At 36.3% G+C, this 12,171-nt stretch overlaps 1 protein-coding gene across 4 annotated transcripts in view; it reads right to left on the minus strand.

The window, feature by feature from the left end:
- The window catches only part of LOC128985460 (tyrosine-protein kinase Btk29A), a 90,240-nt gene that overhangs the window by 74,718 nt on the left and 3,351 nt on the right, over positions 1-12,171 (minus strand). For all 4 annotated transcript variants that reach the window (XM_054404951.1, XM_054404950.1, XM_054404954.1 and 1 more), the window contains exon 2: positions 170-323. In XM_054404951.1, coding sequence (XP_054260926.1) covers positions 170-319 — 150 coding nt within the window. In that variant the 5' untranslated portion in view covers positions 320-323. The remainder of the gene's footprint in view (positions 1-169; positions 324-12,171) is intronic.

Consider the following 12,171-nt stretch of genomic DNA (forward strand, 5'->3'; position numbering starts at 1 on the left):
GGCCTACTGAAATTTGAAAATTAAATTAAACCTTTTCACAGGCAAAAACATTTCAATACACATTTTCTTCAAATAAACTTGGGTTTTAGAGTAATCTATTTAATTTTATTATTATTTTTTATTAGGCTATCTGAAATTACTAAGGTAGGTTATTTTATCCCCTACTAACCTCTGTATCTGAATCGTAGTATATCAAATGACGCTTTGTCAGAACAAACCATCGTTGTTTGAAGTTTACAGGAGTGAATCTTTTCTTATTCTGAGATCGTTTTACCATAAAACCTTGTTTGACAACAGTGTCTGCATCTTTCCCAGCCATTTTACTGCAACAATCACAAATAAAATACTAGCATAAACTTATAGGTACTAAAAATTCCAAAACTAATACATTATTTCTAAAGCAAAAACCCTTTCCGCTCAATTCGCGGGGGAGCCCCGCCGTTCGTCATGGGCTCAAACTCTAATGTCGGGCCGGGTCTGCCCGTCACTATGACAATGTAGGCCTACTAACTTATGCTTGTATTTTGATTTTTTATTTTTTTTTGTAAGTATTTGGAAAAAGATTACCAGCCTTCTATCAATCAAGACGATATTTATTTTTTGGTAAATAAATGAAATATGCAAATTTGGCTCAAATTAAATGTTCGGAGCTGGTGAGAAAATAGGCCTCCCGTAATTGGAGAGGAAAGGGTTAACTTAACCCATTAGTTGTTTAATTGTGGACTGCCGTTTTGCTTATTAATGTTTTCATGTGTTTTGTTGTATCGGATGACAAATCTTAACACTGTCCATCAAGGTTGGAGCAGCTAGGATTAGGGTTACCATACGTCCAGATTTTGTCCGGACAGTCCGGATTTGGAACACGTGTCCGGTTTGGTGTCCGGATCTGTGAAATGTCCGGATTTCACTAATATGAACTGAAAACGTGGCCTAATTGGGGAATTTTACGCAGCGCGGCAACTTATCTTTGTAACACTGTCAGAACTGCGCGCTCACTGCCAGCTGTCTGTGTCAGTCTGTTCCAGCCACCAGCTCAAGGTTACTCACAGTCGCAATCCACACAGCGCCTAGAGCGGACGACTCGCACTGTTTGTATTCATATTGTGTTGGTTACATGGTAGTTGGTTTAAAAATAACTCTTATTTTGTGTGCCTAATGTTCTAAGTGACTTTGTACTATTATTATAGTGTTCAGTTTGTAAGTTCAACTGTACAAAATGCCAAAGCGAAAATGTGTTTTTACTGACAAATTAAAAGAAGAGTACAAGTTTTTGAAACTGTGTCAAAACAGCAGTGACCGCGTGAGATGTTTGACGTGCAACTCTGAATTTTCGGTGGAGCATAGAGGACGATACGACATAGAAAATCACTTGGAGAGTGAGAGACACAAAAAGGCCAATCAAGCAACATCCTCGGCAAGTATTAAAACGTTTTTTAAAAATACTGATGTCACAGAAGCTGACTTGCAATGTGCAGCAAAAGAGGCGACTTTTGCCTACCATACCGCAATGCACGGACTTAGTTTTAAAACGTCTTATTGCACTTCCAAACTCATTAAAAAGATGTTTGAGCCCAAATTTTCGGGGGCTCAGACAAAGACCGAAGCAGTCATTGTGAATGTGATATCTCCTTACATATTTGACAAACTTGTGACGCAAAATTCTAGGGGGGGAATAAACTAGTATTCACCAAGTCAGGCTAGGCCTACCCCTAGAACTGGCCACACTCAAATTTCTTCCCCGGAGTGCTCAGAAGGAGCCGAGAAAAATCCAGGGGTCGATACGAAGTTGTCACGGCTTTGACTGATCAATTTATTAAAATTCTATCGAAGGCTCAGAGCTCTAGAAGCGCTCAGGAAATCCTGCAGACGCTCAGTAGGAGCTATTTCATCCTCACCTTCGTTAAAGTGTTTTGTTAAATTTTGCCTAACCTTTGGAATGACTCTGTAGGGCCGACGAGTATTCAATCTTAAGCCAATGTGATATAAATACTCGTATTAAACTGTTGTGACGCAAAATTCTAGGGGGGGAATAAACTAGTATTCACCAAGTCAGGCTAGGCCTACCCCTAGAACTGGCCACACTCAAATTTCTTCCCCGGAGTGCTCAGAAGGAGCCGAGAAAAATCCAGGGGTCGATACGAAGTTGTCACGGCTTTGACTGATCAATTTATTAAAATTCTATCGAAGGCTCAGAGCTCTAGAAGCGCTCAGGAAATCCTGCAGACGCTCAGTAGGAGCTATTTCATCCTCACCTTCGTTAAAGTGTTTTGTTAAATTTTGCCTAACCTTTGGAATGACTCTGTAGGGCCGACGAGTATTCAATCTTAAGCCAATGTGATATAAATACTCGTATTAAACTGTAAACTATCTGGCTAAGGACGTTGGTAAACAATATCGAATAAAAGGTAAAAACAATTCCTACAGAGTCGTCGGGGCCTAATTAATATAACTGGACGGATAATTTAACGTGAGATGATTTAAAATAAATTTAGTATTAGTTTTCGTAGCTGATTGTTCAAATCAGCCTGCTCCCAAGACTTGATTCTTTCACCCGCCAAAGACGGGGTTTAGAACTCAGACGACAAGTCTCGTGGTATTAAAACGTCGAGTCAATTAAAATAATATAAGTAATAATTACTCGTTAAGCTAAAGGAGAAATCGTAATTTCGAAACTAATTGATTAAAATAAAATAAACGATCGCCACCGCTAGTCACTGGCAGGCAGGAACTGGCGGGTCAAGACTCAAGTTACGATATTAAATTTAGATAATTCGAATCGGTAATTTAAGAAAACGAAAAAGTAAAATAAGTTAAGTATGCGTATAATAAAGATAAAACAAAAATAACGTGAAACGTAAAAAGGAGCCTAACTGATGTGTTAGCTAACCTTCGTAATCGAATCGTAGGGTCGTATTCGTAAGTCGTGTGTGAGCTAGTCGGCGGTCAAACAGGGAATAATTCTTGTCCGGCTCAAATCATGATTTCCTCGGTCGAGGCTTAATTGCTCTGGTGGCGAGTTTGAGAACTAGCCAACAGCTGATCGGAAATTCGCCTGTTGAGCCGGTCTAGTTGTCGTCTGTCGTTGGTCAACAAACACCATTTCGAGGTTAAGTGATGTTGTCATCGGCGTTAAATATTCGTAAAATCGGTCGTTTTAACTTTATTATGTGAAACAAAGTGCTATTATGAATAAATATATCGTTGTGGGTGTGTTTGTGTACTTCACTGTTATTAAAAGTAGGCCTACGTTCTTTGGCCCATAGCCCAAGCTATGGCCAACACATAGGTCTAGGAGTAGGATGTTGTGGGTAAAAATCGGGTAAGTTATGGTGTTTGTTGACTAGCAATACGTTTTTACCCCCTTTAAAATTTGGTACCTCACAAACTGCTCAAAAATCTCAAGGATGCAAATTTCCTCACACTAACAATTGACAGCTCAAACAGAAAAGATGTTAAATTGACTCCTGTATGTGTCCGTTATTTTAACCAAAATGAAGGTGTTAACGTAAAACTGTCATTTTTTGATGAACTTCCGGGAGAAACATCTGATATTTTAGTAGAACATCTTTTAAAATGCATCAAACAGTTCTCTGTTGATTCCAAAGTTGTGTGTCTGTGCTGATAACACTAATACCAACTTTGGTGGAGTCAAAAGGCATGGCCAAGGCAATGTTTTTCAAAAATTGCAAAAGGCTCTGTCAAGACCAATCCTTGGCATTGGCTGCTCTGCTCATATTATGCATAACACAGTGCAGACTGCTTGTGATGCCATGCCTGTTGATGTTGAGGCGATTGTTGTCAAAGTTTACAAATTCTTTTATCAGTATACTGTCAGAGTGACCGCATTAAAAGAGTTTTGTGAATCTGCAGAAGTTGAGTATAGAAGAATGCTTTCACACGGAAACACAAGATTTTTGAGCTTAATGCCTGCAGTGGAAAGGATACTGATGATGTTTGAGCCATTGAAGTCGTATTTCTTATCAATCGAAAACTGCCCTGCATCGTTACTTGCATTTTTTGAAGATCCAGTAAATGAACTTTATCTAACATTTGTGCATGGAAGCCTTCAAATGTTTCAGATGACCATTCTCAAAGTTGAGTCTGATCAAATTACTGCTACAGAAGCGTCACAGGCGTATGAAGAATTAGTTATCAAACTGGAAGAAAGGAAGGCAAATAACTTTATACCGTTTGCAGCAAAACAGTTACAAAGGAAGTTAAAAAATGAGGAAGCCTTTGATGATAAGAAGGAAGAACTTTTTCTGAAAAGTGTAGAAGGATTTTATACAGCTGGGATTAGCTACTTGAAACTTTGGGAAAACAGCTTTGATAAGGCTAACCACTTCAAATGGTTAACATTACAACATGATCCTACCTGGGATGAGATGGAAGACAGTGCTTCAACTGTAGCCAGCGTTATACCAGATTCTATTAATGTGGATGAACTATTTGATGAGCGTTCGTCACTGATCCACGTTTTGAAAAATCTTAAACCAGCATGGGATTCCCTACCAAAAGACGAAAAACCCAAAACTCAAGACAAATGGAAACAAGTATTTGAAGTATGTTCCAAAAGCAATGTGTCCCTTGTGAATATTTTCAAAATAGTGGAATTCGCCATGTGTCTGCCTGGTACTTCGGCTCCAGCCGAGCGCATTTTTTCAATGATGGGGTCTGTCTGGACGGCTGAAAGAGGAAGATTATCTCTGCCAGTTGTAAGAGATCTTCTTTACATTAAAGCAAATTCTGTTTTGACATGCTCAGAATTCCACGACCACATAAAAAATGACAAACCTTTTTTGAAGAAAGTCAGTTCATCTGAAAAGTATGAATCAAGAAGGAAGATCGACGAACCTGTCCCTGGACCCAGCACATTGTAATCAAAAGTTGGAGGGTTTAAGCAAGTAATTGAGAAACTCCAAATAATATAAACACTCGTTTTTTTTACTATTAATATGTAATGGAATTTGAATTTGAGTGATTGTAATTAAAAAGGCTTAATTCTGATAAATTTGTAATTTTTTAAACCCAATAATCCTCATTTTAGCGAATTTCCCATATAGGGAATAAGCTATTACCGTAGTACTCATGGTAAGACCTGGACGCGGGACCAATTTTTTTTTTCGTTTTGAGGTCCCTAGAGGCCAAAAACACCATCCGTTCAAATTCATATATATATATATATATATATATTACTTATATATACAAAATATAAATATACTTATATTTATATATATAAATATAAAATATTATATACTTATATAAATGCAAGAAAATAATAATGAAATGGCTAACAACCAAAAGATAATTCATACCATTAAATACCTCAAACTCAAATCTGAAAAATTGAAAGAAGACATCACATTTAACAAAATTTGTATTTCCGAAAATATAATTCCAAATTACGTTCAGTTGAAAACCAAATCAAACACTCAAGCTGCAAGAAGAACATTGGAAACAGCAAGAAAAATATGGGTTAAGGAAGAGATCAATTACTTATATTCAAAACTTCATCAAGTTAATGAATCAATTAAATCATCTTACGAAGAAGCTAAGAATTTGTTCCATGAAGAAAGCATTGATGAAATGAATCACTACATAACAGAATGGATCAAACCATTAATAGATAGTAAAAAAGAAATACAGAAGAAAAAGATCAATAAACTTATTGAACTTCAAAAAGGTAAATTTAAAAAAATCAACCTTATTCATGATAACCAATTCAACAATGCAGTTCAAAACCTTACTAACATTCAATTTACACAAGAAGAAACTAATTTATTAGGTAAGTCTTTAAAATGTAATCTTTCTTTAGATCATAAGAACAGAAGCATAGAAAATGATCTAATTGATATGGAGGTAGCCATAAGAAAAACAGATACGCAAATCAGAGATCCAATCAGATTTAGTTTTACACACGAACTAAACAAAACTAAAAAGAATATATCTAACCCAAATACACTAAAAGAAACCAATAAAGACTTACATCTTATCAAATCTATTTCTAATAAATTAAAAGATGATAATTCAATGATAACAAAAGCGGATAAAAGTAATGCTGTTGTAATAATCAACAGAAATGATTATGAAACAAAAGTAGACACTTTTTTGAAAGATAACAAATTTAAAGTCCTAACCAAAGATCCAACCATTGAATATTCAAAAACAATTAATAGTAAAATAATGAAATGTAAAAGTCTAACGAAACTAGAACAAAACATGCTAAAATCAAATAACTCAAAAGCCCCAATACTAAGAGGACAACCAAAAACGCACAAAACTAATATACCTATCCGACCTGTAGTAAATTTTCAAAATGCTCCTTCCTATAAACTATCAAAATTTTTGGACAACAAAATAAAAAATAGTATCAATATGGATAATGGGTATAATGTTAAAAATACTTATGATTTCATTGAAAGAATAAAAGATATAGACATTCCAGAGAACTCTTTACTGATCTCATTTGATGTTTGTAACATGTACACAAATATCCCAACAAAGGAAACATTAAATATTCTAAGAAAAGAACTAATTGGGAAAAATATATTAAACAAAAAAGAAATTGAAGATATTATTCAGCTTACACAATTGACACTGAAACAAAACTATTTCAGCTACAATTCCTCTTTCTATTTGCAAGAAGATGGTGTACCAATGGGTTCCCCTCTATCTGGAATAATGGCAGATATATTCATGAAAGAAATGGAAACTACCAAAATAATGAATGATTGTAACCCATTTAAAGATAAAATCCAATACTGGTACAGATATGTAGACGATATAATTTGTTTATTCAAAGGAAATGAAAATGAAGCTAATAATCTACTAAAATATATTAATAACCTATCTCCAAAAATACAATTTACAGGAGAGGTTCAAAAAGAACAAATAAATTTTCTAGATATTACAATCTCAAAAAATAACAACAGACATACATTTAACATATTTAGAAAACCTACGACCACAGACATCATTATTCCATACTATTCTAATCATCCTTGGAGTCATAAAATCGCTACTTTCCATTCACTTATCCACAGACTTATTAATATTCCCTTGAATAAAGAAAATTTCAAAAAAGAGAAAAATACCATTAAATACTTAGCAGAGAAAAATGGCTACAGGGCAAAAATGATAGACAATATGATAAAGAAGAAATTGAAAAACAAATTACAAAAGCAAAATAAAACAACGGAAAATGAAGAGAAAAAGAAATATATATGTATACCTTATAACAAATATATGACTAAAGCAGTAAGAAATACGTTTAAAAATTCGGATATAAGGGTAAGTTACAGAACTAAGAACAATATTTTCCAATTAATCAATAAAAAAATCAAACACACAGAAGATAATGAAGACGAAAAGTACAACAAATCAGGAATCTATAAGATAAACTGTAGTGACTGTAGCAAGTATTATATAGGTCAAACATCTCGAACTTTTAAAACAAGATTCAAGGAACATCTACAAGCATTGAAATCAAAAAATCAGACATCAATGAAGTCGAACTTCGCCGACCATATAATGAACACAGACCAAAGTTATAAAAACATGAAAGACAATCTAACTATTTTAGAATTTGAAAAAGAACGTGAGAAACTTAATGTGAAAGAAGAGCTAAATATTTATATACACAACAAAAAGGACCCCAACAACATACTCAACACAATGATTCCAAAATTAAACCAACCTATCTACGATAAAATTGAAAAACTAAGGAAAGAAAGAAAAACATTCATATAGTATAATGAAAAAAATTAATACCAAAATGTATTAAGATTTAGTTAACATATTTTATTATTTTTACATATGATTATATTTTTAATTTTGTTAGTTTAAAGAATGAGGTTATGGTAAAAATGACTTGACAATGGACTTAGTTCCGAAACATGTCGTCATGAAAAATAAAATAATTACTAAAAGGGTACTTTGTTATATATGTTTTAATTTTAATATATTTATATATATATATATATATATATGTGTCCGTCAGCACGATAACTCAAGCAAAAATGATCCGATTTTGATGAAATTTGGTACAAACGTGTAAACCTACGTTTGTTCGAACGAGTTCGCAATCCAGCATGATCGGACCATGGGAACGGGTGTTTACGGGGGGTTTTATGAGGTAAAAATAGGTTTTTCCAATTTTTGACCCAAAAAACTTAAAATTTTGCAATTTATTTCCAAACCATTTTGTAGAGCTTAAAAAAACAAATAATTTAGTATATTGAAGCGATATTGTGCGCCTAACGGTTACAGAGAAAATTCCAAAGAATTGTAAATTTAAAATTCCCATGTTATTCTTATGGAGAATAAGTAAACTGTTGTAGTTTGCTTGTTTATGAACATATTTTGATCAAATTTGGAAAATGTTTTTATTTCTTACTAACTATTAACATTTTACAAAAAAAAATTTTACCCTCCCTGATGCAGCAAACCTAAGTACTTGTTAAACTAATTCTATTTAAATCGGGAATAAATGTTATATTTTTAAGTAGACATTTCAGTGTAAATCCAATCAGTCAAATGGAAATTCGCTTAGTCTGCAGGTTTGCTGCGGCGGGGGTATTTAATATACATAGGACATAGAAAATCACTTGCAGAGTGAGAGACACAAAAAGGCCAATCAAGCAACATCCTCGGCAAGTAAAGATAATAAACCCAATTAAAATACCAATTTATGTTTTAAAAATTATTATGTCTAGATAGCATAAAAACGCGAGTTTAGAGGTATAGTGTGGCGAGTAACTTATCTACAGAACACATATTCAGTGGGTTGCTGATGTCTGCAAGGTTAGGTTCCCCATCACTAACTTTACTTAGAACTTAGGGCAACTTATTGTTACTATTGAAGCCAAGCTGGTCAAAGACTTTTAAAGGGAAATCCCATCTATAATGGATCCCTGGAGAAAAATGGTTTTCAGTCCATTTTTGAAAAGGCATCTGACCATGAGTAGTATTGAGTAGGCCTATGCTATATATTTTCAATGTACCATACCTTTTTTTATATTTCAAAACTGTTAACAAACTTGGTTAAAATTGGCTGAATAGCAAAATGTTGTAGCCTAACTTACTTAGGCTAGAAACTCTAGGCCTAGGCTTAAACTATCTGAAAGAATTCCAAGGAGGTGTCAATTCTATAAATATTCAACAACAAAATATATGTAAGGTCACCCACCCAAACGCCGAACGATTACCAATTACCGAACGACCTATTTTTAAACTGAAATAATAAGCTTTGTGGTTAAAGCCGTGTAAAAAGACGTATGTCACTATTTCCGGCGATTATTTTACTCCATACACAAAAAAAAGTAAGTTTTGGAACGTTGGAATTGTTAATTACGAAGGCCGTGGTCAGCTGGTAGGCGGCAGAAGACAGTTCGGCGGCGATCTACTTGTTCTGTCAAGGAGTAAGGAAGGTAAGCCAAACAACGTATATATTGATTAAAATGTATCCAATCAAGCGTTAACCACTTCTAGTATGTTGTAATACATATTTCCTAGTATAATAAATAGTTTTCAAGATGTTTGAGTACAATTTAATAATGATTCAAAGCCGTTCGGAATTAGGCATGCCAAAACAGCGCTGTTCCAAATTCGGAACGAGCGTTCGGGAATAAGGCTTGATAGGCATCCTAATTCCGAACGACCTAATATTTAGCAAATAACGTGGATTTATGAATGCAATTTACTTTAAAACTTGTAAATTTATTGTGATTTACAAATTTGGCATTTATTTTCCAAAACTTTCACTCACTGTAACACGAAATATTCGTATTTATGCATCTTAAACTGTAAACGCATTTGCAACCTACAAACCTACCCAAAGACTTCCTCACACATTGCATCAAATAAAATTAATTAATAATTATAATTATCATTAATTATTTATCAAAAGTAAAATAATTAGTTAACGAACCATGTAATGGTTCCTTAACTAATTATTCTAGTTTTGAAGTGAATTGATTATTGTTGTCGGTTCAACAGGAAGATGCCTGCACCAAACCGCCCTACATCGCGGCAGCGGTACACACAGGAGGACGTAAGGAAGGCGCTGGATGCGATCAAGAACAATGGATACTCAATCTCTGCAGCATCCAGAGATTTTCATGTTCCAAAAACCACACTCCATAATAAGCTGACGGGGAAGTATAAAGAAGAAGCTCCTGTGGGACGCCCATCTGTTCTCACCAGGGACGAAGAGGACCTCATTGTGAAATGGGTGTTCGACGTCGCCAAGGCAGGCTTCCCCGTCGTGAAGGAGCAGCTCATCGACAGCGTATCCAAGCTTATTAAGGAACTGAACAGGCCAAACCCCTTCACGGACAGCGTACCAGGGGAAAAGTGGTACCAGCTGTTCCTTGGTCGCCACCCTGAAGTGGCCAAGAGAGTGACGCAGGCACTAACATCTAGCCGGGCCAACGTCACAGAAGACCAAGTCCGTGGTTGGTTTGAGGAGGTCCGTGACTATCTTCAAAGCAAAGACTTGTTGGATATCTTTGAAGAGCCACAACGAGTATTTAATGCTGACGAATCAGCATTTTACCTGTGCCCCAAGGGTAAAAAAGTGTTGGCCAAAAAAGGGGAGAAGGCCGTGTACACAAAAACCGGCAACGACGAAAAAGAATGCCTAACCGTCTTGGACAATGCAAACGCCGCTGGGCAAATGGCATCACCAATGGTTGTCTACCCATATGAGAGGGTACCAACTACGATTATAAAAAGTTTCCCAGGAGAATGGGGTCTGGGGAAATCTGAGTCAGGATGGATGACGAGGGAGACTTTCTTCGAATACGTCACTAATGTGTTCCATCCTTGGCTCATCTCTGAGAAGGTAAAGTTTCCTGTGCTGATGTTTATTGACGGCCACACATCACATATGAGCAAATATCTTTCAGACTATTGCTCGGAAAATCAAATTGAGGTTGTGGCACTTTATCCTAACTCAACACATCTATTACAGCCTTTGGATGTGACTGTATTCAAACCCCTAAAGGCCATATGGAAAAAAACTGTAAACCAGTGGCGTTTTTCTAATGACGGGAGAAGGATGAGGAGGGACGAGTTTGCCCCTATGCTACATGACGTGATCTCCAAATTGGATAAAAAAATCATCATCAATGGTTTCAAGGCGACTGGACTTGACAAACTAAATCCTGACTCGGTCCACTATGACCTCATATTGAAGAAGCCGGATTTGAACCACACTACTACATCTCTCGAGAGAAAACAAAGTGAGATTAGGGCTCACTTAAACTTCCTCGAAACCAAGATTGGCCTTGAAAAGGTAAGGAAGTTCGTCACTGAAGATGACATCCAAACCAGGGATGAATCCCTTTTCCAGGTATGGACCGAAATCAGAAGGGAATTGGAGAGTATAGAAGAGTCCATCATACAGAAAAAACAGCAAGCACAGAGAAACGGTCCTCCTCCCTCTCCTCCTCATTCCCCCATCGATCCCGATGACCCAGAGTTATCAGTACCTCTTCCTGAGTTTGAAGATTCTCTTCTAGCCAGCCCCGACCACCAACAGATAGAAAACCTTGACCAGCCTTTGTTTGAAGTGGATGATGAAGCTGTCTGCATTGAAGAGGGTCGTGTAATTGCAGATGGGGACGAGTCGTTGGACGACACAGGATTGCAACTCCTCGTTGATGACCTAGGATTTGCCAATCTCGAAACCGGCATGGTTATCGAGATTGGAGTAGAAGAAGTCGAGATTGGAGAAGAAGTAGTGACAAGTCCAACAATCGTATCTGACAATACCCCAACAGACATATTTCACCAGCCATCTACTTCCACGGCACACTATGACCACCTCTATGCCTCCCCAACTGCAAAAATACTATCTACCCCATTACCTCACAATTCCCCCGAACCTGCAACTTTGTCACCCACACCTTCCTCATCCCATAAACCCATCAACACCCCAGTAAATGTACCACCACCACAACAAACCAATCCATCAACACCTACCAAAACTATGCCCTCTCCATTTAAGCGATGCCTTCCTTACCCATCTCCTACATCCCTAAACAAGAAAAAGAAATCCCGAGATCCCACTCCTGCAGCAATAACTGGGGACAGCTACAAGTTGTACATCAAAGAAAGAGAAGAGAAGAAAAGAAAACTAGACAAAGAGAAAGAGCAAAGGCGACTAAT

The sequence above is a fragment of the Macrosteles quadrilineatus genome, unplaced genomic scaffold (genome assembly GCF_028750875.1).
Source record: "Macrosteles quadrilineatus isolate MER2022 unplaced genomic scaffold, UCM_ALF_1.0 Scaffold_2__2_contigs__length_208266976, whole genome shotgun sequence".
Taxonomy (NCBI): domain Eukaryota; kingdom Metazoa; phylum Arthropoda; class Insecta; order Hemiptera; family Cicadellidae; genus Macrosteles; species Macrosteles quadrilineatus.